This window comes from Elgaria multicarinata, chromosome 18, assembly GCF_023053635.1.
Source record: "Elgaria multicarinata webbii isolate HBS135686 ecotype San Diego chromosome 18, rElgMul1.1.pri, whole genome shotgun sequence".
Lineage (NCBI taxonomy): Eukaryota > Metazoa > Chordata > Lepidosauria > Squamata > Anguidae > Elgaria > Elgaria multicarinata.
In genome coordinates this window covers 12,508,665-12,535,100 of record NC_086188.1, presented here as the reverse complement: position 1 = coordinate 12,535,100, position 26,436 = coordinate 12,508,665, and the positions used below count along the sequence as shown (strand labels likewise).

Genomic DNA, 26,436 nt, shown 5'->3' with positions numbered 1-26,436 from the left:
GGCTGACTTCCAGCTGGGGTATCACCCATGAGAGCTTCCCACCCACTGGTACAGGCTAGCTGGTATCTGGCACTGCGTCTTCTAGTTCTGAATCTGATTCTGATTGATTACCTGAAACATCTTCTCCCAAAACAGGGGTAGTAGGGTTAGACATGACACAGTTTCCGCTTCGGCCTTCTTTTTTTCAGAGAACTGAAACGAGCTATATATGTGGTTCCTGCCCCTTCCTTTTCTTCACCCCAGTATTTTCCTCAACTAGATCTCGTCGAGTGGCTTCTGCATCTTTCTGTTTCCTCCTTGATGTCGGGATCCAACTACCAGAGGAGGAAAAGCGCTCTCCTCCTCCTGGCAGCCATCTTGGAGACCTGCACTGACACATGGAGTCCGGAGAGGAAGAAGGGGCAGCCTCCTCGTAAGTTGCTTTGCGCTCCCTCTCTTAGCACATCTCCAGAAGCGGGCGCATGCCGAGATGTTCCAGCGAGGATAAGCCTAGCGAGAAGCAAGGGAATCTTTCCCGATTCGCCTCCTTCCGCTCTGCAAACAGCAGAAGCCCTAGCGATTACTTCCAGGAATGGGGTCTCCTGGGACAGGGCATGTCTGGCTGGAACGCCGAAGAGTACCCTAACAGTTGGAAGAAAGAGATGGAATGGAGTGGAAGGGAAGGACAGGGCTAGCTGAACAGGACCACTCCACGCTGCAACACTTTGTTGCAGGTCCCACTTGAAATTCACCAAGATTTTAATTCTTATGTTCAGGTGTGGTTTCCCTTCCCTTCTCTCTCTGTCCCCCCCCCCCCCGCTGCTTTACTTTACGTCTCTGCAGGCAATATGGTTGCATTACTAAACTGGGCCAGAAGGAACGGCAGCTGGGACTTTTTCTCTGCAAGCAACACCCTGGCCTTGCTGAGTTGCTTGCAAGACAGTACAAATGAGGTACGTAGCTCACCCTTCCTCCCCGACTCTGGTACGTGTCTGCTTCTGCGAGACGGCAGAAATTATAGATGTGTTCTATATGCTTGATTCTGAGTTTAGTGATGCTCCTTCAGCACAGTAGGACTTGGGGACCGTGTTCTAGGTTCACCAGAAAGAGATTGGACGTCCCCCACCCTTACTAAACATGGGATTTCTTGCTAGTCCCTGATTAAACATACAGCACACCTGAGCAATGATGTAACAAGCCCTGCTGGATCAGACCAAAGGTCCTTCTCATGTAGATTTAGTCTTGCACAGTTGATCCAATGATGATCACTTCATCTGCCCTATGAAGAGAGACTGAAAGAACTGGGCATGTTTAGCCTGGAGAAGAGAAGATTGAGGGGAGACATGATAGCACTCTTCAAATACTTAAAAGGTTGTCACACAGAGGAGGGCCAGGATCTCTTCTCGATCCTCCCAGAGCGCAGGACACGGAATAATGGACTCAAGTTAAAGGAAGCCAGATTCCAGCTGGACATCAGGAAAAACTTCCTGACTGTTAGAGCAGTACGACAATGGAACCAGTTACCTAGGGAGATTGTGGGCTCTCCCACACTAGAGGCCTTCAAGAGGCAGCTGGACAACCATCTGTCAAGTATGCTGTAGGGTGGATTTCTGCATTGAGCAGGGGGTTGGACTCGATGGCCTTGTAGGCCCCTTCCAACTCTGCTATTCTATGATTCTACGACCCTCCGTCTAATCCAGCAGGGCTCTTATTATGTTCAGTTGGCCAATTCGAAGGTAACCGGCAGCTTGTCAGTCCAGTAGGTATTTGCATGTTTTCATAGCTAGAGGGAACAACTCCCCTTAATCTAATCAACGAAGGAAGCAAATTACTCAGCCCCTGCAGGGGTTTTCCAAGTGCTTGACAATGCTCCTGGCATAACGGGCTCAAGTTAAAGGAAGCCAGATTCCGGCTGGACATCAGGAAAAACTTCCTGACTGTCAGAGCAATACAACAATGGAACCAGTTACCTAGGGAGGTTGTGGGCTCTCCCACACTAGAGGCCTTCAAGAGGCAGCTGGACAAGCATCTGTCAAGTATGCTGTAGGGTGGATTCCTGCATTGAGCGGCAGTTGGACTCGATGGCCTTGTAGACCCCTTCCAGCTCTACTAGTCTATGATTCTATGCTCTAGGTCTCCCAATCGAGGTGGGTGGGATTGCACACCCTCTTGATCTCTTCCTCTCTTTTCTTTGTTAGCTTCCTCATTCTTGAGTCTCTCTCCTGTTTTCCTGCAGATCCGTGAACTGGCCTCAGATTTGCTCATCTGCTACTTCCCTCCGGTTTTCCCAGAATCCATCGCTGTGGCTCTGTTTGAGCGGGCCCTGGAAGCCATGAGCAGTCCTAGAGTTCAGGAGGTTGAGGCAGGAGCTGTGCTGATGAGAACCATCCTCCAAAAGTAGAGTCTTGCTTCATTGTTCTATGAGCCTTTTTTTATTAACCAAAAAAGCTTGAAGCCTTTTACATAATTTAGCCCCATCTGTACCGGTGGATCCCTTCTGTCTGTCCTGTGTTGCCTTCCCTAACCTGGTCAGTCCTCATTGGACTATTTTGGGGAGTTCCTGGCCCCATCTTTTTCAGATCCCCCTGCGAAGATTGTTTAGGAAAACGAAGAGCTTCAAAAACATCTCTGTGTAGATTCAGTGTATAATAGGCAGATTAAAATATAATGCAACAGATCCTCCATTTGTTTCAAATCATAAATATATCTTAAAACTTCTTGCCAGGAACGCCTGGTATTGTGACTCAAAGGCAGAATGCAAAAAATGCATTTCTTGATGCAGCTTAACCCAACTTGGCATTTCTTAACGCAGCTTTGCCTAACAGCCAGGCTGGCTCGATGGCCTTGTAGGCCCCTTCCAACTCTGCTATTCTATGATTCTATGATTCTATGAAATCCGGGTCCTTTCCTGTTGCCCCTGAGGATTTGATGGTTTCCCCGGCTTTTGTGCAGCCTTTTCCCCATTTTAAAAGGTTGAAATGCTTTTCCGAAGGCTTAGCAACCAGCAAGAAGAGATTTAAACTCAATAGACTTGTATTGGGGGGGGGGGTGTTAGCCCCACCTCTTTTGTCTTTGCCACGCCCACCCTGGAATACAGCCCCCAGGAGCGTCTCTGAAATTCCAAAGGCGAAAGGGGCATGGTGAAAATACCCCAAATACCAGCCTATTTTAGCTTAAACCTCAGGCTAGAAGAGCTTAGATGGGATTTGGGGGTGGGGGGGGAGCAGACTTAATTAAGTAAAATCCCCTGTGATCATGACCAATAGGCCCTCAGTCTGGGTGCCAACCTCTCCCTTGCCACAACCCCCTGCATCACTGCACAGCCTAGAACTTTTGGGATGTTGTGAGTCAATACTGCCTGTCTCCCATACCCGGAATATCTGATCGTCGAACGTGTTTATTTTGTTTCGGGGGTGATGCGGTTGCAAATACTCCCCTTCTCAATACGACTTCAGCTGTCTTTGCTCCCCCAGATCAGACATTTGTATCTTGCGACGGTTATTGCCGGAGGCAAAGGAAGAGCCGGACCTGCTATGCCAATATCTCTGCTTCCTCAGACATCTCCTCGGGGTGCTGCATGTACATTTAGCCAGGGCATCCCATGACTTGCTGCAGGCGGCCCGTAACACGCCGATCCATGGTCAGTATTGTGGGGTCCAGGTTATGGGATGGAGGGATTGGGGATGGTTACAGCTGGTTGGTGATAGAATCACTGACTAGAGCAACCTTCACTACGCTGGTACGCTCCAGGTCAGGAGAGGCCGGTGGCTCCGGTCTCATCCGGGCAGAGATGCCATTCTAGGTTTTAGTTACAACCAGGCACACGGAGCTGTCCAACGTGCTGAACCCTATCCTCCAAACAGGGCCCAGCACCTTGGATAGCTCCTTCTGACTGGTTGCAACTAAAACCCAGAACGGAATCTCTACCCCAGCAAAACCGGAGCCAACAACCTCCAGATGCTTTTGCTACCTCTCTGTCTCTGAGGAATGTTCAGCCTGGACTACAGCCTTCCAGATTTGGGGGCAGCACCATCTCCCATGATCTGTGACCATTCTGGCTGGGGCTGATGGGAGTTGAAGTCCATCCTCATCCGGTGGACTGCAGGTTCCCTTTATCTAAAGGCTCTAGCCTATAGACAACAAATAGGACCCGCAACAACCTTTTGCAACGTAGAATGCTCCTGCTCAGCATGCCAGCCCTACCCTTTCCTGGTGACTCCATTCCATGCCCTGTTGTTTTTGTGTTTTTGTTTGGTGTGGCAGCCCACCAGTGGTGGCCTTTTCCAGAATACTCCATTACCTCCCACCCTTTTAGCCCCTGAGCGTACTCAGTCCTCAGTGAACTGTTTTTCAGGTGGGGTTCCCCCCTGAGCCTGTTGACATCTCCCCCTTGTGCATTGACAGTGCTGTTTCGGGTACATATGGATCTACACTTGGAGAACAACTTGGCGGTTCATATATATGATTAATGCCCATAATTCTCAGCGGCCCAGGCCCATCACGAGATGGCATCAGGGAGAGAGAGAGATAACTGCTGCAGTTCCAAAGGCACTAACCAGGGCGTTGTGTCCCTGCAGGCGTTCTCTCCGCCCTGAGGCGATGCCTCCTCGAAGTACCGGAGGTGATGGCCTCTATGCTGAATCCACAGCACAACCAGCATTGGCAGATCTTCCTTAGCCGCCTGGTGAACGCCACGAGAGATGTCAGCAGCTTACTCCTGGGAGTGTTGCAAGGCAAGCAGGCCTCCATCTTCGACCAAGAAGGTGAGACCAGCCTGGCGTGGAAGGATAATAGCCAACAGCCAACCCATTCAGTGTATGTACGGCCTCCAAACAACACACAGCAACCTCTTCTCCTTGGGCAACTTCGGATTCATTTCCTTTCAGGGCCAGGCTTACAGATCTTGGACTGGATCTCCAAGGGTTTCTTTTAAGACTTAAATCACCCTTCTCCCCCAACCCGGTGCCCTCCCAGATGTGTTTGGGCTACAGCTCCCAGATGTGTTGGGATTTGTAGCCCAACACATCTGGAAGGGCACCGGGTTGGGAAAGGATGACTTGAATTCAGGAAAACAGCCTGAATGGGAAACACCGTTCAAGGGAACGGAGACATCAACAACTTTTAAGTTGTGTGTAATCTTATCTTTGCTTTTATTTTCTGCATCCGCTTTCCATCAATAATCATAAGAACGTTAGACGTGCCCTGCTGGATCAGGCCAAGGGTCCATCTAGTCCAGCACTCTGTTCACACAGTGGCCAACCAGCCATCGGCCAGGGATGAACAAGCAGGACATGGTGCAACAGCACTCTCCCGCCCATGTTCCCCAGCAACTAGTGCACACAGGCTCACTGCCTGTTACTTGAGGTAGCATATAGTCATGAGGACTAGTAACCATCGATAGCCTTCTCCTCCAGGAATTTATCCAACCCCCTTTTAAAGCCATCCAAATGGGTGACCATCACTACATCTTGTGGTAGTGAGCTCCATACTTCAACCCTGCGCTGCGTGAAGAAGTCCGTCCTTTTATTTGTCGCGGATCTCCCACCGGTCAGCTTCATGGGATGGCCCCAGGTTCCGTATATCATTCTTTGACACGAGTGGACCTGAGTCATATTGGTAGCCCTCCAATCTGTGTAGTGTGGATCCTGAGTGGATCAGGCCCCAGGTTTGAGGGCCACATGTCGTTCGGCGGTTACTTCTCACCCTTCCTTCGTTTCTGCCAGGGCCCTCTAATTCCTCCTAGATTTCGTTTCAGCTGCTGCTCCTTCCTTTGCCGACATGGGCAATGCGATTGGCGGTCTCATCCGGCTAGGAAAGGACCTGGGACCCCAAGAGGACGACGATTCGGTCCTGCTCTCGGAGGAGCACAGCCTCATCCTGACCTGCTGCTGGGTCTCAGTCAAAGTGAGCAGGTTTCGACGGCACTTGTGTTTCTAACGCAAAAAGGAGATCTGGTTAAATATTTCTTCCCCTGCTACAGGGGCTGCAGAGCCTCGTGTGGCGCAGAGTGGTAAGCGGCAGTTTCTGCAGCTGAAACTCTCCCCACGGCCTGAGTTCGATCCCAGCGGAAGCTGGTTCTCAGGCAGCCGGCTCAGGTCGACTCAGCCTTCCATCCTCCCGAGGTCGGTAAAATGAGTACCCAGCTAGCTGGGGGAAAGGTAACCATGACTGGGGAAGGCCATGGCAAACCACCCCGCTACAAAGTCTGCCAAGAAACCGTCAGCGAAAGCAGGCGTCCCTCTAGGAGTCAGCAATGACTCAAGTGCTTGCACAAGAGGTTCCTTTCCTTTCCTACAAGGGCTGCAGTCCCAGCACCAGGGTACAGCATTGTCAGGCAGCTGCTGGGACCCAAGCAAGGTGTACTGTTTCGGGCCCTGGGTTCTGCTGATGCCCTGTGTTGTAGCCTGGGTTGCCGGCATCGGTCCTGGATCAGATCTTGAGCAGGGTTCAGGTTAAGTCAGAGGGCTCAGGTAAGCAAGATAGGAAGAGATCAGCACCATGGAAAGCTCCGAATGGGGCTGGAGGCAAGACAGGGTGGGCTGTATATTGCTCCAACAAGGAGCAGAGCAAGACTGAGACCCAGTTGGCACACCATGGGCATTTTAACCCCCAAGGGTTGTGGCAAGCGCCAGGCACCATTATGAATATGCAGCCACCAATCAGAGCAATCGGGACTGGTCTCCGTGGGTTAAACAACCCTCGCATAACCCTACTACAATCCGAGGGTTATCCGGGGTTTGTTTAACCCTCAAATAACCCACAGCGGCTGGGTTTGCACAACATGGCAGTCCTCGGATTGTCCCGTTAGGGGGTTGCTTATTCAAAATAGCTTGCCGCTCGTCAGGGAATAAACAGCCCAAGTTCAGTCCGATGTGTCAGGTGAACCTGACCTGGGGCTTAGAGAGTTTGCCTGCCTGAAGGCTGGCTGTTGCTACTTCTATACCAACCGAGGCTTTTTCTTAAAGGGACCTGGCCTGTTTTAGCCATCTCAGGCTGTGGCGATGTGGGGGGTGGCTGTGGCGTGCCAGTTTCTCCATGGCTCAAGGCCTCAGAGGCTGAAGATAATTTATTTATTTTTATTTATTTATTACATTTCTATACCGCCCAGTAGCCGGAGCTCTCTGGGCGGTTCACAAAAATTAAAACCATTCAAAGTATAAAACAAACAGTATAAAAACATGATATAAAATACAATATAAAAGCACCACCAGGATAAAATCAGCAGCGGTGCAGAAATACAAATTTAAAACAGCAAAGTTAAAATTAAATTTATAGGCTGCTAAAATGCCGAGAGAATAAAAAGGTCTTCACCTGGCGTCTGAAAGAATGTAGTGTCGGTGCCAGGCGAACCTCCTTAGGGAGCTTATTCCACAGCCGGGGTGCCACAGCAGAGAAGGCCCTCCATCCTGGTAGCCACCTGCCTTATTCCCCCTCTCCCCCAATTGCTGGTCATTTGGCAACTTCCCAGGGTTTATGGTGTTCTAACAGGTTGAAATGTCTAAGTCTTAGCTGCTTGCAAGAAGAGCTTTAAGTTAAAATAGGCAGGTATTTTTGAAAGGTGGGTCATGCTGCTTTGGCCACGTCCACTACTGGAGTGCCCCCGGGTCCTCAAGCTCTGAGGAGGTCAACACCTTTGGGCTACACCCCATGGAGCCAGGAGAGAAAAGTACTAGGGCAGATGATCAAGGCATTGGGAATACAGTAGGCAAAGAAATGGCAAGGAGTTGTTTTCGAAAGGGCCATAAACATTAACGCTGCCATATAACTTGTGGCAGTTTGATGATGCTGTCGGGGAATTGGATGCATCAGACACGTTTCCCACAGCTAGGGCTTTGTTGTTGATTAGGACTTCCGCTTTTCCTTACGACTTTACTTCTAACTCCCAAGGAAATTGGGCTTCTCTTGGGAGGCCTAGCAGAGAAGATTCTGCCTCTGTCGCCACCTGCAGGCTGCGCGCCTCTTCTGCCGCTCCAGGTGGTCAACACCGCCGCCGTGATTTTCCAGGACATCTTGCTGAAATGCCGTCACTGGGTAAGGCTGGAATCCCGCTGAAACAGCTTTGCTTTCAGAATTACCATCAGTTGTACAAAATAAAACCCTCTTCGATGGGATTGCAGGTGTTTGGTTGCAACGCGCACCGGATATCATGTGCGGATCCGCAGAGGTCAAAGCCCTAGCAACAAAGACATCATCTTAATTATCACGAGTTTATTTTCTATCGGATCGTTTTGTACCTCCCAAAGAGAGAATGGATTTGCTTTTGTGAATTTCTTTTTTTTATCAGTCCTTCTGTTTCTGATGTTCAGACGGAGAGTGACGTTGCTTATGTATCCAAAACAGAACCAAAACAGAGGGAGGTATCTCTAGACATGGGAAAAGCCCAAGGTTTGCAGAAATGGAAAAAAGCTAAATCTTTAGAGGGGGGGGGACTATGGAAAGGAGGGGATGCTCCCTCCCAAAAACAAAATGAACATGCTCAGTCCCCACAGAAAGCTCACTGACGTTTGAGTGTGGATGGGTTGTTGACGAAAAGTGGAATGGAGTAACTGGGGAAAGGGCATGGCTGGCTGAAACCCTGAACCGAAGCATCTGACGCTGCAGCATTTTGTTACAGCTCCTACTTGTTGCTTATTATTTCTCAGGGAAAGTTTCAATAAATGATAGATGAGCAATATTGATATTGTTTCAAGAGACGTAGAAGATGGTCCAGCTGTTCTCTGCCACTTCCTTTGTCCCCTTCACTGACTATTTTTTATCCGGTCACTGACCACATGTCCAGATTCTCAATGTACTTTAGACTTGGACGATTGCGATCAGACAAACGTCTCCCAAACAGGAAGAAAGATGACTCTGATATATATATATATATTTATCTCTAGGGAGCCGTGGAGGGCTGCAGTGTGGGTTTCACTAAGTTCTGCACGGCTTTGCTGAGCCATCCTGACCCGGAGTTGCAAGAAATACCAAGATCGATGCTCACGCAGGTAACTGTTTGGCTGTCGTTGTGTATGTGTCAATGTACTGTTCGCCACTTAGCTCCATGTGGCGAGAAGCAGCAAGGCCAGCCCTTCTCAGGTGTAGCTTTCACTGTGGGAGTGACCACAAGAGACATTTTTTACAATATTTGGCTTACTTACAGAACAAAGGTGGAGACTTACGCCAGACTTTCCTTAACCTAATGCCCGCGAGGTGTGTTGGACTACAAGTCGCATTATCCCCAGCTGGGGATAATGGGAGTTGTAGCCCAACACATCTGGAGGAAAGTTGCAGCCCAATCAGAACCAATTTAGGGGCTAGGGTTCAACATGTTGGATAGCTCCTTTAGAATCCTGGCTGAATCTGACTGAAACCCAGCATGGAATCACACCCCCACTGGAATCAGAGCCATCAGCCTCCACTGGTTAAACCCCACCCACCCCACATGCCACCATCCCACTCCTCATCTCTTCCCCACCCCCCAGTGGCGGTGGCGGTGGCTGCAATTCCCAAAACAAAATCCAGGCACGTTAAATGCTCACGTACGTTTAACGTCAAATCTGGTTTGGTCCTGTGGAGGGCCGGCCCTGCCATGAGGCAGAGTGAGGCAGTTGCATCAGGTGGCAGATGGCTGGAGGAAGCAGCTAAGTCTTGGAGAAGAGAGAGATGTGGTTGAGGGAAAAAAGCACCACTGGACAGGTGATAGATGAGAGACAGGCTCTGGCGCTATTGAAAAGTATAAAATCTTTAATAGCTGCCGGTCCAATCGGCTTTTGTGTATGGAACGGGATGGGATGTCATCTTGTCCTTCGCCTCAGGCGGCAAAATATCTTGGGCCACCTCTGGCCTCTCATCTCTCTTTGGCCTTGCTGCCATTGAATGCAGCTACAGCATTTCACAAAGGGTCACTTAGCTATCGTCCGCTGGGTATTTTTGCTTCTTTCTCCTTTCCACAGGGCTTGGCTTTATTAAATAGCCCCAGAAGCAGCTCCGTTACTCGCAGGGCAGCTGGTTTCCCCATGCTCTTTCTATGCATTGTGGCTGGAGAAGACCCCGTCAAGCCACGGCCTCTGCTGGAGAACTGTATTCGGACGTCACTGGCCTTGGCCAATGCGGCTTTGCCCCAAGACTGGGACCAGACAGTGGACTTGCCTCAGGTAAGGAAGCAGAACTCCTTAACCAGGAGTTCACCTAGATTTCTTTGCAGCTCCCACAGCAAAGGAGCACCTCTGCCTTCCCTCCACCTCCTGTCCCAAATCTGATTCATTTTGGGGGTGGTGTGTTTATCAGAAATATTAAGAACAGCCATAAAATACAGTACAAAATCTCATTGTTCTTACATAAGAACATAATCAGAGCCCTGCTGGATCAGACCGAGGGTCCATCTAGTCCAGTAGTCTGTTCACACAGTGGCCAAGCAGCCGTCGACCAGAGACCAACAAAGCAGGACATGGTGCAACAGCACCCCCCTGCCCATGTTCCCCAGCAACTGGTGCACACAGGCTTACTGCCTCTGATACTGGAGGTTGCACTTAGCCATCAGAATAAGTAGCCATTGATAGCCTTCTCCTCCAGGAATTTATACAACCCCCTTCTAAAGCTATACAAATTGGTGGCCAACGCTACAACTTGTGGAAGTGAATTCCATAGTTTAACGATGCACTGTGTGAAGAAATCCTTCCTTCCTTTCTGTCCCGAATCTCCCACCAACCAGCTTCATGGGATGACCCCATCGGGTTCTAGCATTATAGGAGAGGGAGAAAAAGGGGTGGGGCTAGAGGAAGTGGGCGTGGCCCTCTGGGGAAGTACCACTCAACCCTCCCTCTGGGCTTAACAATTCCCACCATGGGATGACCTTTCACACTGGCTCTCTCCCCCATTCTCCATGCTTTGGACCTGGGCTCTTCTTCTTAAGACAAGGTACTGGTCTTAAGGTACTGGTTCCTCTCTATTCGGCCCTGGTTAGGCCTCATCTAGAGTATTGTGTCCAGTTCTGGGCTCCACAATTCAAGAAGGATGCAGACAAGCTGGAGCGTGTTCAGAGAAGGGCAACCAGGATGATCAGGGGTCTGGAAACAAAGCCCTATGAAGAGAGACTGAAAGGACTGGGCATGTTTAGCCTGGAGAAGAGAAGACTGAGGGGACACATGATAACACTCTTCAAATACTTGAAAGGTTGTCACACAGAGGAGGGCCAGGATCTCTTCTTGATCCTCCCAGAGTGCAGGACACGGAATAACGGGCTCAAGTTAAAGGAAGCCAGATTCCGGCTGGACATCAGGAAAAACTTCCTGACTGTTAGAGCAGTGCGATGGTGGAATCAGTTACCTAGGGAGATGGTGGGCTCTCCCACACTAGAGGCCTTCAAGAGGCAGCTGGACAACCACCTGTCAGGGATGCTTTAGGGTGGATTCCTGCATTGAGCAGGGGGTTGGACTCGATGGCCTTGTAGGCTTCTTCCAACTCTGCTATTCTATGATTCTATGATTCCGCCAGAAACCAAAATCCAGGTCTCACCAGCCAAGATGTTCTCCCTTTGTTTACCATCTGTAGGTTTCAGCCATCCATGTGCTGCAAACCCTGGTCCGTGGTTCTGGACTTGGAACAGCCCTACATCAGCACGTACCATCCATGGTGACGTTGTTCCTCAAGGCACTCAGCTCCCCTAGCTGGGCCATGAGAAATGCTGCCATCCAGCTCTTTGGTACGTTCTAGCCCTAACCCTTTTCCTTACCCTTTGTATACCGACCGATGCTTTCGTGCCGCCTTTCTCATGATGCAAGACCCCAGAGAAGAATGCAAAACAGAGGGGAGGTTACAACTAGTGTAAGCTTTGTAAGCTGTGGATTTGCAGAGGATCCACCGCAACGGATAGATGTCTGTGGTTACAGAAAAGAACAAAACTTCTCTCAAAAGAAGTTATCACTAAATCCTAAGCAGGAAACCAAAATAAAGCTGGCTTCCTAAGCATGCCTCCTTGGATGCATTAATAGAAGTATCGCGTCCAAATCGCGCAAGGTACTGGTTCCCCTCTATTCGGACCTGGTTAGGACTCATCTAGAGTATTGCGGCCAGTTCTGGGCTCCACATTTCAAGAAGGACACAGACAAGCTGGAGGGGGTTCACAGGAGGGCAATGAGGATGATCAGGGGTCTGGAAACAAAGCCCTATGAAGAGAGACTGAAAGAACAGGGCAAGTTTAGCCTGGAGAAGAGAAGATTGAGGGGAGACATGATAGCGCTCTTCAAGGATTTGAAAGGCTGTCACACAGAGGAGGGCCAGGATCTCTTCTCAATCATCCCAGAGTGCAGGACACGGAAATAATGGGCTCAAGTTACAGGAAGCCAGATTCCGGCTGGACATCAGGAAAAGCTTCCTGACTGTTAGAGCAGTACGACAGTGGAACCAATTATCTAGGGAAGTGGTGGGCTCTCCCACACTAGAGGCATTCAAGAGGCAGCTGGACAACCATCTGTCAGGGATGCTTTAGGGTGGATTCCTGCATTGAGCAGGGGGTTGGACTCGATGGCCTTGTAGGCCCTTTCCAACTCTGCTATTCTATGATCAACACCGGGGGGTTGATCATAGAATATTCTATGATTCTAAGTTGACTCCATCCCAATCAACAGGGCTTAACCTTAAGGAAGAGATGTTTGGGATGGGAGCTTTAGTGTGAAATATACCATTGATCTTCCTGAAATCTGATATATATGGGACATGGCTCCCTCAGGCCTAGGATTGCACCTCAGTATCCCCCGCCCCCTTGCACCATCGCTGCACAAATTTCTTCCCTTGATTTGTTTTTTTCTCTCCCAGGCACCTTGACGATTCGTCTGCTTGGGCAAAATCAGAGTTGGGACGACGGCCACGGACAAGACGGGGTGAGCCCCGAGGCCGTTTTCAGCCGCTACCCTCAGCTAAGAAACATCCTGCTTGGAGAACTGACCTCAGCGGTGGAGGTGTCTGTGTCCAGAGGGAAGCTTCACCTCTGCCCCTCCCTCTATGCCATCCTCACCTTTCTGGCAAAACTCTTGCCTAGCGCAGACACTCTGAACAGGTAGGGAAGGGCGGTTGAGAAATACAGCAGATGCCTTCAATGGTGGAATAGAAGCATCAAGGACCAACCTACAGGGAAATTCAATCTGGTGCCCGTTTCTTTTTTCTCTTTCTTTCTGGAAATTTTGTAGTAGCATTAGCAGTCATAGAACCCTTCCTTTCTACCAAACAGTGACACTCTAGGTAGGGTGGCCATATTTGGGAAACCAAAAAAGAGGACACCTAGTGTGTGTGTGGGGAAGCAGCTTTCTGAGTCCTGCAGAAAGTACGTTATTCCCCCGCCACCTTAAAGAACCCAATTGGAGTGGAGGAAAGGATTTCATTCTGCACCACCACCATCCACTCCAATTGGGGCCTTTTCTATAATGTCCACGAGTGACCCACTTTCCCTTTAAGACCTCAATTGGAGCTCGGGGTGGGGGAATGATGTGCCTCAAGAAAGCATGTCATTCCCTCCTGCCATGCTAATGGCAGCCTTAAAGAGGAAGGTGTGTCATTCCAGGACATTATTGAAAATTATAGAAAATCCCCCCTGACACCATGGAAAGAACAAAAAACAGGACAAATCCGGCAAAATCCTGACAGTTGGTCACCCTAACTCTAGGTGGCATTGTATGTATGCATGTATGTACTTTCAGCATTTTGTCCTACTATTCAGCCAAAAAAAGGCTCCCAGAACAGCTTGCGCACATTAATCATAACCCCGCAGGTTTACCATCTAAAAGGCACGACACACAAAGAAAAGGGATTGGGAGGGAGGAGGAAAAAAGCAAAACTCAGGCACCAGTTCTTAGCTTCCCTGAGATCCTTCAGAATCCAAATCTGATTCTGTTCCCGCTCATGTCCTTGCTTCTTCTGCAGTGACTCCATCTGCTTCCTGGAACCCCTGATCCAGCTGTCCAGAAACCCCATTTATGCTGTGCGGGTGATGGCTGCTAGGGCCCTAGTGCCCCTTGTTCCGGTGACGGAATACAGGAACGTCCTCTTACGACTGGCTGGGGAGTTACCGCAGCCGGATGAAACGCTGTCCCACAATGCATTGCATGGATGCTTGCTGCAAATCCAGGCCCTCTTGGCTCGAGCCCTGAGTGTGAACTGGTAAGTGGCTTTCTTACCAGTAAGTCCCTTGGAGTTGAATGGGGATTATTCCCAGGTAAAGGTGTAGAGCAAAAGTGGGGGGACGGACCTTTTTTCTACTAAGATCCACATCTACGAAGATCCACATTTAGAGCCTCGTGTGGCGCAGAGTGGTAAGCGGCAGTTACTGCAGCCGAAACCCACCCCACGGCCTGAGTTTGATCCCAGCGGAAGCTGGTTCTCAGGCAGCCGGCTCAGGTCGACTCAGCCTTCCATCGTTCCGAGGTCGGTAAAATGAGTACCCAGCTAGCTGGGGGGAAAGTTAACTGCGACTGGGGAAGGCCATGGCAAACCACCCCGCTACAAAGTCCGCCAAGAAAACGTCAGCGAAAGCAGGCGTCCCTCTAGGAGTCAGCAATGACTCAAGTGCTTGCAGGAGAGGTTCCTTTCCTTTCTTTTCCACATTCCTTTGGGACAAAGTTCTCGTTAGTGGCGACGGCAAGCCCCAGACTGTCATCCTAATAGCTCACAACATGGCGCTTTGTAGCTCCATCTTTCTAACACTCGGTCCCCCCGACAGCTCAGGAGTCACAAAGAAGGAATTTGGTTGACAACTTGCAAAAAACATGAGCTGCGACAGACACGCTAAGGACCCTGCTATCAATTAGTTTGCGCCCTGCTAATGTGGCAGCTTGGCTGTTTTTCTCTAAGGATAGCTGAGTTAGTCTGCTGCACCGAAGACAGCAAATAAAGGGCCCAGCTCAGGGCTGTCGAACCTCTTCCATCCCTATTTAATTTTGGAGAAGTTCTTGGGGGCCGTGTCCCAGTGGTGGGCGGAGCCACAGGCCATGGGGGGCCATCTAGTCCAAACCCTGCTCAATGCAGGAATCCACCCTAAAGCATCCCTGACAGATGGTTGTCCAGCTGCCTCTTAAAGGCCTCTAGTGTGGGAGAGCCCACAACCTCCCTAGGTCACTGGTTCCACCGTCGCACTGCTCTAACAGTCAGGAAGTTTTTCCTGATGTCCAGCCGGAATCTGGCTTCCTTTAACTTGAGCCCGTTATTCTGTGTCCTGCACTCTGGGAGGATCGAGAAGAGATCTCTGGCCCTCCTCTGTGTGACAACCTTTCAAGTACTTGGAGTGCTATCATGTCTCCCCTCAATCTTCTCTTCTCCAGGCTAAACATGCCCAGTTCTTTCAGTCTCTCTTCATAGGGCTTTGTTTCTAGACCCCTGATCATCCTGGTTGCCCTCTTCTGAACATCTTCTGATGTTGACATGAGCTTTCACGGATCAGAGCCCATCCCAAAAGTCGTTCAGAGTTGCCAGGTATCTATCCATGGACGTAGGGGTAAAACTGTGTTGTTGCGGTTTTCCTTTCAGCCTGTCTCCTGACACACTGGTCTCCATCGCCTGCCAGGTGGAATCCTATCTCTGGTTGATCTCCACCACACAGCGATGCCCCTTGATCCGCACGGCCTACCTCCAAGTGGTCTCCCTTCTGGTGGGAAGCTGTTCCCCAAGTTTCGTGCAGCAGGTTCGGGAGATTGTGAGCAGTGAACTGGCCAACTCTAAGCCTGTCGAGAAAGCTGGCTTATCTCACATTCAGGTATCTATGTTTACCCAGATGGTGGTTGTTTTTAAGGCCAAGAGAATTGAGGGACGGGCAGCACGTACGCACAAAAGCCATTGGTCCAGCTGGAGGTGCACCGTAAAAAATGGAGCTGGGGGACTCCAGATGCCACGACTCCATCACCCATTAGCCCCAGCCAGCTTGGACAATGGTCAGGAGTGATAGGAGGTGTAGTCCCAAACATCTGGAGAGCACCATATTGGGGAAGGCAGGGCTAGGGGATGCAAGGACCAGGAGTGACGTGGAATTTCGGAGCCCCCATGATGGGTTTCATTACCCAAAACTAGGGTCTCCAAAATGGTGGCCATGAGATTACCTATGGGCCAACGGACACCTCTCTTGGTGCTCAGCAGAATGCCTGCCCCTCCTGATTTTTACTTATACCCCACTGGTACTCCAGAGGCGTCAACTGTATCATGTATTATTATTATTATTATTATTATTATTATTTATTTATTTATTTATTTATTTATTTATTTATTTATTTATATAGCACCATCAATGTACATGGTGCTGTACAGAGTAAAACAATAAAATAGCAAGACCCTGCTGCATAGGCTTACATTCTAATAAAATCATAATAAAACAATAAGGAGGGGAAGAGAATGCACCAAACAGGCAGTATAAAAGTCAGAACAAAATCAAGTTTTAAAAGCTTTAGGAAAAAGAAAAGTTTTTAGCTGAGCTTTAAAAGCTGTGGTTGAACTTGTAGTTCTCAAATGTTCTGGAAGAGCGTTCCAGGCGTAAGGGGCAGCGGAAGAAAATGGACGAAGCCGAGCAAGGGAAGTAGAGACCCTTGGGCAGGGGAGAAACATGGCATCTGAGGAGCGAAGAGCACGAGCGGGGCAATAGTGTGAGATGAGAGAGGAAAGATAGGAAGGAGCTAGACAGTGAAAAGCTTTGTAGGTCAACAGGAGAAGTTTATATTGGATTCTGAAGTGAATTGGAAGCCAATGCAGAGATTTCAGAAGTGGAGTAACATGGTCAGAGCGGTGAGCCAAGAAGATGATCTTAGCAGCAGAGTGGTGAACGGAGGTGCCAGTTGAAGACCCATTTCTTTACCCAGGCCTTCCCTGTGTGAATGTGCTACCCATTCTGTCTGTTTGTAATTACAGCGTTATTTTAATTGATTGTAATATTTTACATTAAGTTTAGCAATTATTATTATTATTATTATCTCGCTTTTCTTGCTCGTGGTGGTTTTTCTAGATGGACATGATGGGCTTTGCCAAGTCATGTTGTCTTTCATGGCTTCAGAAATTTTCTGACTATTGGATGTGTTTTAAGCTTTTTGGATGTTGGTGTGGATGTTACTATTATTGTTGTTGTGTTGTTGTTATCATCATCATCATCATTTCATACCGCCCCAAAAACAAAACGCCCACAACTCTCTCAAAATTCAAAACGCACCCACCGACCAAAAAAGGGTTCCTCGGAGAGGAAAATACAGTCCATGAAAAATTGAGAAGGTTTGTTCCCTGTATACTTCGTCAAAATATCCGGGAGGGAATCTACACGTCATTGTGAGGGCGCTTGCATGCGCCCCCAGTGCGCCCCCAAAGCGACTGTGTAGATCGTGCCCTGAAGAGACGGAGGAAGAGGCGGCTGGGGAATCCGGCCGCGTCCTTGCTGCCGCCGCCACCGCCCACCTCCCCGCCGGCCGGGTTGGAGAGCTCGGCAGAAGAAGGCGGGCGGAGAGCGGAAGAAGCTCTCTGACCCGGCTGGCTCTTTCGCCGGCAGCAGGAGGCCGGTGGGGAGGTGGGTGGCGGCGGCGGCAAGGACGTAGTCGGATTCCCCAGCCGCCGCCGCCTCCGCCTCTTCCTCCGTCTCTTCAGGGCACGATCTACACAGTCGCTTTGGGGGTGCACTGGGGGCGCATGCAAGCGCCCTCACAACGACGTGTAGATTCCCTCCAGGTCATACTATTTCCCACGATGAGCTATCATTGTGGGTGGCCTTCTGCTTCTCTCTGAATATCCCCCATGGTTCGTTTTGGTTCCTCTTGCACCAGGTCGGTTCTGCTATCTTCTGCCAACATGCCGTTGGCTTCCTTTGTCACGAAGCAACAAGACCGGGGTCCCCTGAGGGAGTCCGTCCACTTTGCTTGCTCCTGCAAAGCGGGAATGTAGACGTGCAAGGAGCCGTCCTGTCCTGGCTGATCGAAAAGGAGGCCATAAAAGGCCTGGATTCAAGCATGGAGCTGCGGCTAGTCCTACTGGTGAGGTTTGACTTCATCTAAGGCGAGACGGTCTCACATCCATAGAATCTTAAAATTGGAAGGGACCCAGAACGGGGGATAAAAAAAACAAACCCAATTTTGCAGAGGAATTTTCTGCTAGTGGAGCCATTCCTCTTGCAGAAAGCAGATTCTGGATCTGCCCCATATAATTTATGGCATACCTTTTAATTGTTCTCTCTCTCTCTCTCTCTCTCCCCCTTACTCTAAATATGTTTCCTTTCTAATAATTAGGAGAAACTAGGTGAAGTGTTGAAACGAAGGACAGACCATGCGCTTCTGAAGTTATACCTGGAGGCTTTTGCGCACCTCTGCAGCAAGCCCTCCTCTCAGAGCCTGCCTTTCCCCCACAAGTCACTGGTGGCTGTGCACACCGAGTGCAGGCGGATCTTGTTATCCATGGCGGAAAATGACCATCTCAGTCCAGAGCTTCGGAGTCATGCGCTCTGCGTTGTGGCTTTGCTCCTAACTCAAAGGTAAGCAGATGTTTCCTAGGTGCGAAAGTGTCCCACAGGTGGTGAGGTGCGAATGAGCCCGAGGTGTCACATACTCAGGGCTGGGCCAAGGGCAACTGTCTAAGGTGAGCCAGTAGCCATCATGGGACCAATAGAGTCATGGCCAATGGTTAAACCAAAAGCCAGGATCAAGGACCACCTATGAATCGCCTAAAAAGAGGACACATAAAATTGCTTAAATTTTGCAGATGATCATTCGTGTGTGTTGATGCAAATTTACAAAGGATTTTTACAATTTAACCTTGGGGTTCTTTCCTCTTGTGACAGCGCAGAAGATTATCCTTTGTGGAGACAATGGTGCACGGTAATAGAACGGTGGAGCGACCCCCTGTCTTCTGAGGTGCTTAGGATGGCTGCAGCAAAATCACTGAAAGTGGCAGGCACAGATTTGATTTGGGAAGCTCAGGAATCTTCCAGCCCACCTCTTCATGCATCAGCTCTGTGGTGGTGATTATTATTATTATTATTATTATTGTTGTTGTTGTTGTTGTTGTTGTTGTTGTTTCCTCACTCGTGATTTTTCTAGATGGACATGAAGGATTCATGTCCATCTAGAAAATTCAAGAAGGATACAGACAAGCTGGAGCGTGTTCAGAGGAGGGCAACCAGGATGATCAGGGGATTATTATTATTATTATTATTATTATTATTATTATTATTATTATTATTATTAATTTATTAATTTATTTATTTATTTATTTATATAGCACCATCAATGTACATGGTGCTGTACAGAGTAAAACAGTAAATAGCAAGGCCCTGCCACATAGGCTTACAATCTAATAAAGTCATAGTAAAACAATAAGGAGGGGAAGAGAATGCCAACAGGCACAGGGTAGGGTAAGCAGGTACAGGGTAGGATAAAACTAACAGTATAAACAAAGCCCTATGAAGAGAGACTGAAAGAACTGGGCATGTTTAGCCTGGAGAAGAGAAGATTGAGGGGAGACATGAGAGCACTCTTCAAATACTTAAAAGGTTGTCACACAGAGGAGGGCCAGGAACTCTTCTCGATCCTCCCAGAGTGCAGGACATGGAATAACGGGCTCAAGTTAAAGGAAGCCAGATTCCGGCTGGACATCAGGAAAAACTTCCTGACTGTTAGAGCAGTGCGACGGTGGAATCAGTTACCTAGGGAGGTTGTGGACTCTCCCACACTAGAGGCCTTCAAGAGGCAGCTGGACAACCATCTGTCAGGGATGCTTTAGGGTGGATTCCTGCATTGAGCAGGAATGGCCTTGTAGATGGCCTTGTAGATGGCCTAGATGGCCTTGTAGGCCCCTTTCAACTCTGCTATTCTATGATTCTATGACAGGCTTTGCCAAGTCATGCTGTCTTTTACTGATTCTGGAATTTCCTGACTGTTGAGCATGCTTTAAGTATGACTGCTTTCTGGATGTTGGTGTGTATTTTGGTAGGCCCAGTTTATGTATAGCTTTTTGATGTGATGCTAGTGACTGATGAGACTAATGGAATAATTGTGACCTTTTCCTTTTGCCATAGTTCTTTAACTTCCATAGCCAGCGGTGTATATTTTTCTCTCTCTTCCTCTTTTCTATGTTTTTTGTCATTAGGTATTGCTATGTCAATGAGGTGCATTTTCCTTTTTTGTTGTTTTTATTATCATTATTATTATTATTTCTCTGTTGTGTGGCACCCTGGTTGTGGAATGCCCTCCTCTTGGGGGCCCAACTGGCACCAACACTGGCTTATTTATTTATTTATTTATTTATTTATTACATTTCTATACCGCCCAATAGCTGGAGCTCTCTGGGAGGTTCACAAAAATTAAAACATTTCAAAGTATAAAACAACAATATTAAAACCATAATATAAAATACAATATAAAAGCTCAACCAGATAAAAACAGCAGCAATGCAAAATTACAAATTTAAAACACCATGTGTTTTAACTTCATTCCAGCACCAAGTTGAAACATGTTATTTTATCAAAGCCTTCGAGGGCTAAATTTGCCTAAAGCTGCCCATAGTTTGAGCTGCTTTTATTGCTTTTAAATTTCTACTGGTTTTCGCTTGTTAATAGTTTAAAATGTTTTTAGCTGTGTACATTATTGATTGTTTCGTACTCTTTGATTTTATCTCTACGCTGCCCTGAGATCCCAGTGATATGGGGCAGGATACACATGCTTTAATAATTAAATAAATAAAATTGTAAATTGCCTAGAAAAAATTAAGTTCATATTAAAATGCCAGCTGAGCAATACCTCCCCAAACCTTGATCTATTTAAGATCTCATTTTCCAGCACCCCAAAACTCCATTTCAATTTATTTTTCATTGCCCCCCACCCTAGCCTGATTGATGCAGCCATTCGCCTGCTCCAAGACGAAGACCAGGAAGTGAGGCAGGAAGCCGCCATCTTTGCCAGCCGCCTGGTGCAGCCACCGCCGCTGGACCCGGGGGTTCCTCCTCAAGGCAGCTGCATTTTGCTTCAGAGTAACCAGGCCCTGCTAAGCCTGCTGCAGTTCCTGCTGGAGAAATTCGGGAATTACCCAGAAACCTTTGCGTCTCTGGTGCGTCACCTTCCCACCACAGACCTTGGCAGTGCCTTGGCAGACCTGGAGGTTCATGGGTAAGGAAGAGGAGTTGGGGAAGTTGGGAAATGAAGACCTTTGTCACAAATCAGGAAGATTTGATTTGATTTGATTTATTACATTTATATACCGCCCCATAGCCGAAGCTCTCTGGGCGGTTTACAAAAGTTTAAAACAGTGAACATTAAAAAGTATACAAAATTTAAAACCATCAAAAACATAAACAGTACAAAAACAGCGGTATCCATTTAAAAACAACAGTACTGGGTTCCATTAAAAAACAAACAAACTTAGCTTTGTTAAATGCTGTTAAATGCCTGGTAGAAGAGAAAAGTCTTGACCTGGCGCCGAAAAGATAACAATGTTGGCGCCAGGCGAGCCTCGTCGGGGAGATCATTCCATAATTGAGGGGCCACCACTGAAAAGGCCCTCTCCCTTGTTGCTATCCTCTGAGCTTCCCTCGGAGCAGGCACTCGGAGGAGGACCGTAGATGTTGAGCGCAGTGTACGGGTAGGTTCATGTCGGGAGAGGTGTCAGCAAAGTTCACCTCAAAACAAGCTTTGAGGGCTTGGTAACCCTCAGTTTGGAGGAGAGGGGAGCATTAGATGCCTTCAAGTTCTTTTCCGAAAGAGATTTGGGAAGCTATCTTAGATGGAGTCAGCCCATTGGCCCATCTAGTTCAGTATTGTCAACCCTGATTGGTTTCAGACCTGAGTCCTTCCCAGACCTACCTGGAGATGATGGGGATCAAACCAGCAACCTTCTGCATTCAAAGCAGGTGTTCTACCACTGAGCCATGGCCCTTCTGTAGGAAACCTCTACCCAAGTAACATAGAAATCCCTTGGGCTTGAGCAGGGATGGACAACATGCAGCCAGCAACTGCCAAGATCCCTCACCACTGGCTCTTCTAGCTAGGGCTGATTACAACTCCCAATGGACAAAGCATTTAGAAGGCCACAACTTGCCCACCCGTGAGCTACAGGATCAATTTTCCAAGGGTCAGGTCTTCAAATCAGCCTCCCTAGCAAAGCAATGGTGACTTTAGGGAGACTCGCGGCACCTGGTGGATCAATAGCCATAGCAGAGCCTGATGGGAGCAGAGAAAGTAATAAAATATGTTGTCATGCCAAATAATAAAAAAATGCTTCTAGTTATTATTTTTATATTATATTATATTATCATATTATAAATTCATTTCTTCCAAAGAGTTCAGGATGGTGTACATGCACCACTTTTCTCTTATTGAGACAGTGAGCAAGATGTTAAAGGGAATTCTCTGCTGTTATCTCCAATCACTGGTTGGAGATAACGGTGGGGATTCCTCTCCCTGCTAGCCTCCAGGGGGAGGGGCTTGAAGGAGGGCCCTCTGCAGGCCAGTTGGGGAAACTCCATGGGTCAGAAGTTCCCCATCTCTGCTTTAAATCAGTGCCTCAAATACGTCAGCTTTTAAACATCTCTCCCTTTCTCTGTCTTCAGGGCTGTCGCTCTGTATAAAGAGGATGAGCCCAACGTTTATGCAGAGCCGGCGTTTCTCTCCCAGATGCTGCTGCCTTTTCTCCTCCAGCTGCTCAGCAGGGTGTCAGCCTCTCCAAAGCTTTGGGAGTCGATGCAATGCTGGCTAATAGCCACTGGGCCTGGGGTCTTCTCCAACCTGCAGCAGTGCAGGGGCTGGTGGAGCCGAGGTGAGTTTACTGGTGGGCACCACATCTTAAGAAGGACATAGGCAAACTGGATCATGTCCAGAGGCCATAAGAACTTCAGAAGAGCCTTGCTGGATCAGACCAAGGGTCCATCTAGCCCAGCCTTCTCTTCACACAGTGGCTGGCCAACCGTCGACAGGGAATCCACAAGCAGGACACAGTGCAATAGCACCTGCCCACCCATGTTCCCCATCAACTGGTGTACGTGGGCTGATTGCGTCTCCTCCTCCAGGAACTTGCCCAACCCCCTTTTAAAGCCCATCCAAATGGATGACCACCACTACATCTTGTGGTAGCGAGTTCCACAGCTTAACTCGGCGCTGTGTGAAGAAGCCCTGCCTTTGATCAATATGTTGATGCCAGAGTTAGACAAACTGGCGATGGCCAGGAGTGCCTACTATCAGCTTGGCGGATACGCCAGTTGCGCCCCTTCCTGGAGTCGGAAGACCTAAAGACGGTCGTGCACGCGCTGGTAACTTCAAGGTTCGACTTCTGCAATGCGCTCTACATAGGGCTACCTTTGTGCCTAGTCCGGAAACTTCAACTAGTTCAAAATATGGCAGCCAGGCTGGTCACCGGTACACCTAGGAATGACCGCATTACACCAGTTTTAAAATCTCTTCACTGGCTGCCAATTAGTTTCCGGGCAAAGTATAAAGTGTTGGTTATCACCTTTAAAGCCCTACAAGGTTTGAGTCCAGGCTACCTTCGGGATCGCCTTCAACCGTACAATCCGCCCCACACACTCAGGTCCTCTGGGAAGAACTTCCTTCAGCCAGCCAAAACTAGGCTGACAGGTATTGCCCAGAAGACCTTTTCCTCTGCTGCTCCCAGACTGTGCAATGGCCTGCCGGAGGAGATTCGTCAACTTAACAGTCTTTTAGCATTTAAGAGAGCTATAAAGACTGATCTCTTCCGGCAGGCCTACCCAGTGGAATTTTAAGGTGCCTTTTAATAATGTGCTGCTTTTAATAATGTATTAGTTTTAAATGTTTTAATTATATGTATTTGATGGCATTTGCATTTGTGTTGTACCCCGCCTCGATCCAGAGGGAGAGGCGGGTAACAAATAAATACTATATTTTGATGATGATGATGATGATAATGCCTGCCCTGTCTGAGTGAAGCCATGCCTGTTAGAAGCCCTAGGCACAGCCCCTGGCATGATGTATCCCTACAGCCCCGTTAAGGGGAGGGGTCTGTCCACTCCATTCCACTGGAGGGGTGGCTGCCCCATAGCAGGGATCAGGACGCAGTGATATCATTCTGTCCCTCGCCCTACTCATCTGGCCTCAAGCTTTTTGAACTGCAAAGCACTAGTTAGGGAAGCCTGCCACCTAGTAGCTGAAGTTGTAACCGCAGGCTTCGAGCACATAGCCACATTCAAATTCATTAACGCCTTAATGTGCACGCCTCTAGGGTCCCCTTACTAAGCCAGCTTTCGGGTGTGTAGGTTTCATGGTCTTGAAGCTACAGCGATGACGGATGGACAAGTGCACGTCCTCTTTTATTATTATAGATGATGGCTTGAGCACTCGCCTGTGGCAAACACGAGGGTCTCAACGCTCCACCGTGTCTCCTGTGTTTCAGACAACAGCACTTCCTTACACCTAAAGGCTCTGGCTTGTCCGAAGGTTCACATCTCAGTCACCAGCCTGCTGGTCAAGGCTGCCCTTGCCGCCCACATGCTGGAGACCCTGGAAAGAGGGAAGCAGCCCAGGGTGGAAGGAATCGCCTTCTCTTCCCAGGAACTGAGACGCGCAGCTTGGTCCGTTCAGAAGCTACTCGCACAACATGGAATGACTCCGGCGGTCAACCTCCAGACGGCGCGAGGGCCGCCCAGCCAGCCAACGCCACTCCAAATGCATTTCTCGGTGAATCACTGAGGATTTTTTTTTACCGCAGTGGAGGGAGAGTTGGGTTCATGGTTCATTTCTCTGCCGTGGGGATCACCATTACATCTTCCTGCCTAGGATTATAGGGACCTGCTACCCCACGAGAGAGCAAGTTGTAGTTCTCCAGATGTTTTGGTTGACCACTCCCAACAGCCCTTGCCAGCAAAGTGAGGGACGATGGACCCTGCAGGCCAAAATATCTTGGGGACCACACTTGGCTCACCCATGTGGCATCCTGTGATATAGTTTCACTGATGGGAGCTGGTTCCAAATAGCCACAAACCAACAAGGTAGCTATCTTCTAGCCTACGATGCCAGCCTTCTGTCGGAGTTGAGTGACAGGCGGCCATTGAGTGGGAGCCAAGGACCCAAGCCAGGGATCGCCGTCATTGCCCGGTCTTTGTCAACCATTTCAGTTTCTCCTCGCTCGGCTGAAAGTTACTGCCTTGGCTTTCAAACCTGACTTTTTGCTCCTGTTCTAAGGAGCTCGAGGGATTGGGACAGAAGGCTTGTGCCTGATATTCCCATTTTAATAAAGTCTCTCTGTATTAAGACCTTTGCCTTATATTAGGATTTGCTCGTTGTGTGTTTGGTTTTCAGTCTCAAGAGCAAGATCTCTCCCTGAATTGTAGACCTTGCATCGGTATGCATCTCCAGAGCAGCTGAACAAGTCAGCTGTCAATCAGGCTGCATCCAAAACAGGAATGGGAGTTTGGGTGATCTGCCTCACCATTGCAAAGAATCCTAGAGCGCACACTTCTTGAATGATGTCCAGACAGGTAGCTGCAAGAACAACAAAGAGTCTTGTGGTACCTTGGAAACTAAAGGTGCAATCCTATGCCTGCTTGGACAGAAAAAAGTCTAAGCATTCCCCAGACTTCTTTTCCTATCTAAACATGCATTAGAATTGCACCATAACAAATTGATTAACTATTTTAGATTTTAGTTGCAAGACTTTTTCCTGTGTAAACACGCATTAGAATTGCACCATAACAAATTGATTTATATCTTTAGACTTTTCGTTACAATACTTTTTCCTGTGTAAACACGCATTAGAATTGCACCATAACAAATTGATTTATATCTTTAGACCTTTCGTTACAATACTTTTTTCCTGTGTAAACAAGCATCAGAATTGCACCATAACAAATTGATTTATATCTTTAGACTTTTCGTTACAATACTTTTTCCTGTGTAAACATGCATCAGAATTGCACCATAACAAATTGATTTATATCTTTAGATTTTTCGTTACTTTTTCCTGCGTAAACATGCATTAGAATTGCACCATAACAAATTGATTTATATCTTTAGACCTTTTGTTACAATACTTTTTTCCTGTGTAAACATGCATTAGAATTGCGCCATAACAAATTTATTTGTTTAGATTTTTAGTTGCAAGCCTTTTTCCTGTTTAAGCATGCATTAGAATTGCACCATAACAGATTTATTTACATGTTCAGGCTTTTAGTTGCAAGACTTTTTCCTGTCTAAACATATATTGGATTGCACCATAACAAATTTATTTATTCTGGCATAAGCTCTTGTGGACACTGTCCATGATGCACCTGTGGGAAAATGTACTGAGTCCTTGAGCAAAATAGATGTCAGTCAGCTATAACCGATGGGAAAATAACTCTTGCTTTAACTTTAGATGCAAGAAGTACATCGTGTGTAGGAAGGAAGAGATCCAGCCCCCAAAAAGTTGAGGGTTGGAGCAGAATCTTCCAGTTGCTAAGCAAAAGCTAGAAATATCATTTTCCACTGAGAAAACTGGGCACATCGCCATGCCTTGAAAGAATAGCAACAAGAATGA

General features: G+C 48.2%; 1 protein-coding gene across 2 annotated transcripts; it reads left to right on the top strand.

Moving 5' to 3' along the window:
- The first annotated feature begins 281 nt into the window (after window positions 1-281).
- On the top strand, window positions 282-25,160 carry LOC134410663 (tRNA (32-2'-O)-methyltransferase regulator THADA-like). 2 transcript variants are annotated; one of them, XM_063144055.1, is made up of 19 exons: window positions 282-412; window positions 823-932; window positions 2,216-2,376; window positions 3,453-3,619; window positions 4,557-4,742; window positions 5,723-5,883; window positions 7,867-8,010; window positions 8,859-8,963; window positions 9,912-10,112; window positions 11,509-11,659; window positions 12,772-13,012; window positions 13,873-14,109; window positions 15,472-15,697; window positions 17,733-17,939; window positions 18,192-18,433; window positions 18,740-18,919; window positions 20,784-21,062; window positions 22,502-22,707; window positions 24,316-25,160. In XM_063144055.1, the coding sequence occupies exons 1-19, from the start codon at window positions 301-303 to the stop codon at window positions 24,609-24,611; spliced, it is 3,612 nt and encodes a 1,203-aa protein (XP_063000125.1). In that variant the 5' UTR covers window positions 282-300; the 3' UTR covers window positions 24,612-25,160. The 2 variants fall into 2 exon arrangements, with proteins under 2 accessions (XP_063000125.1, XP_063000126.1); XM_063144056.1 differs by lacking the exons at window positions 20,784-21,062; window positions 22,502-22,707; window positions 24,316-25,160 and having other exon boundaries at window positions 18,745-18,903.
- The last annotated feature ends 1,276 nt before the right edge of the window (window positions 25,161-26,436 follow it).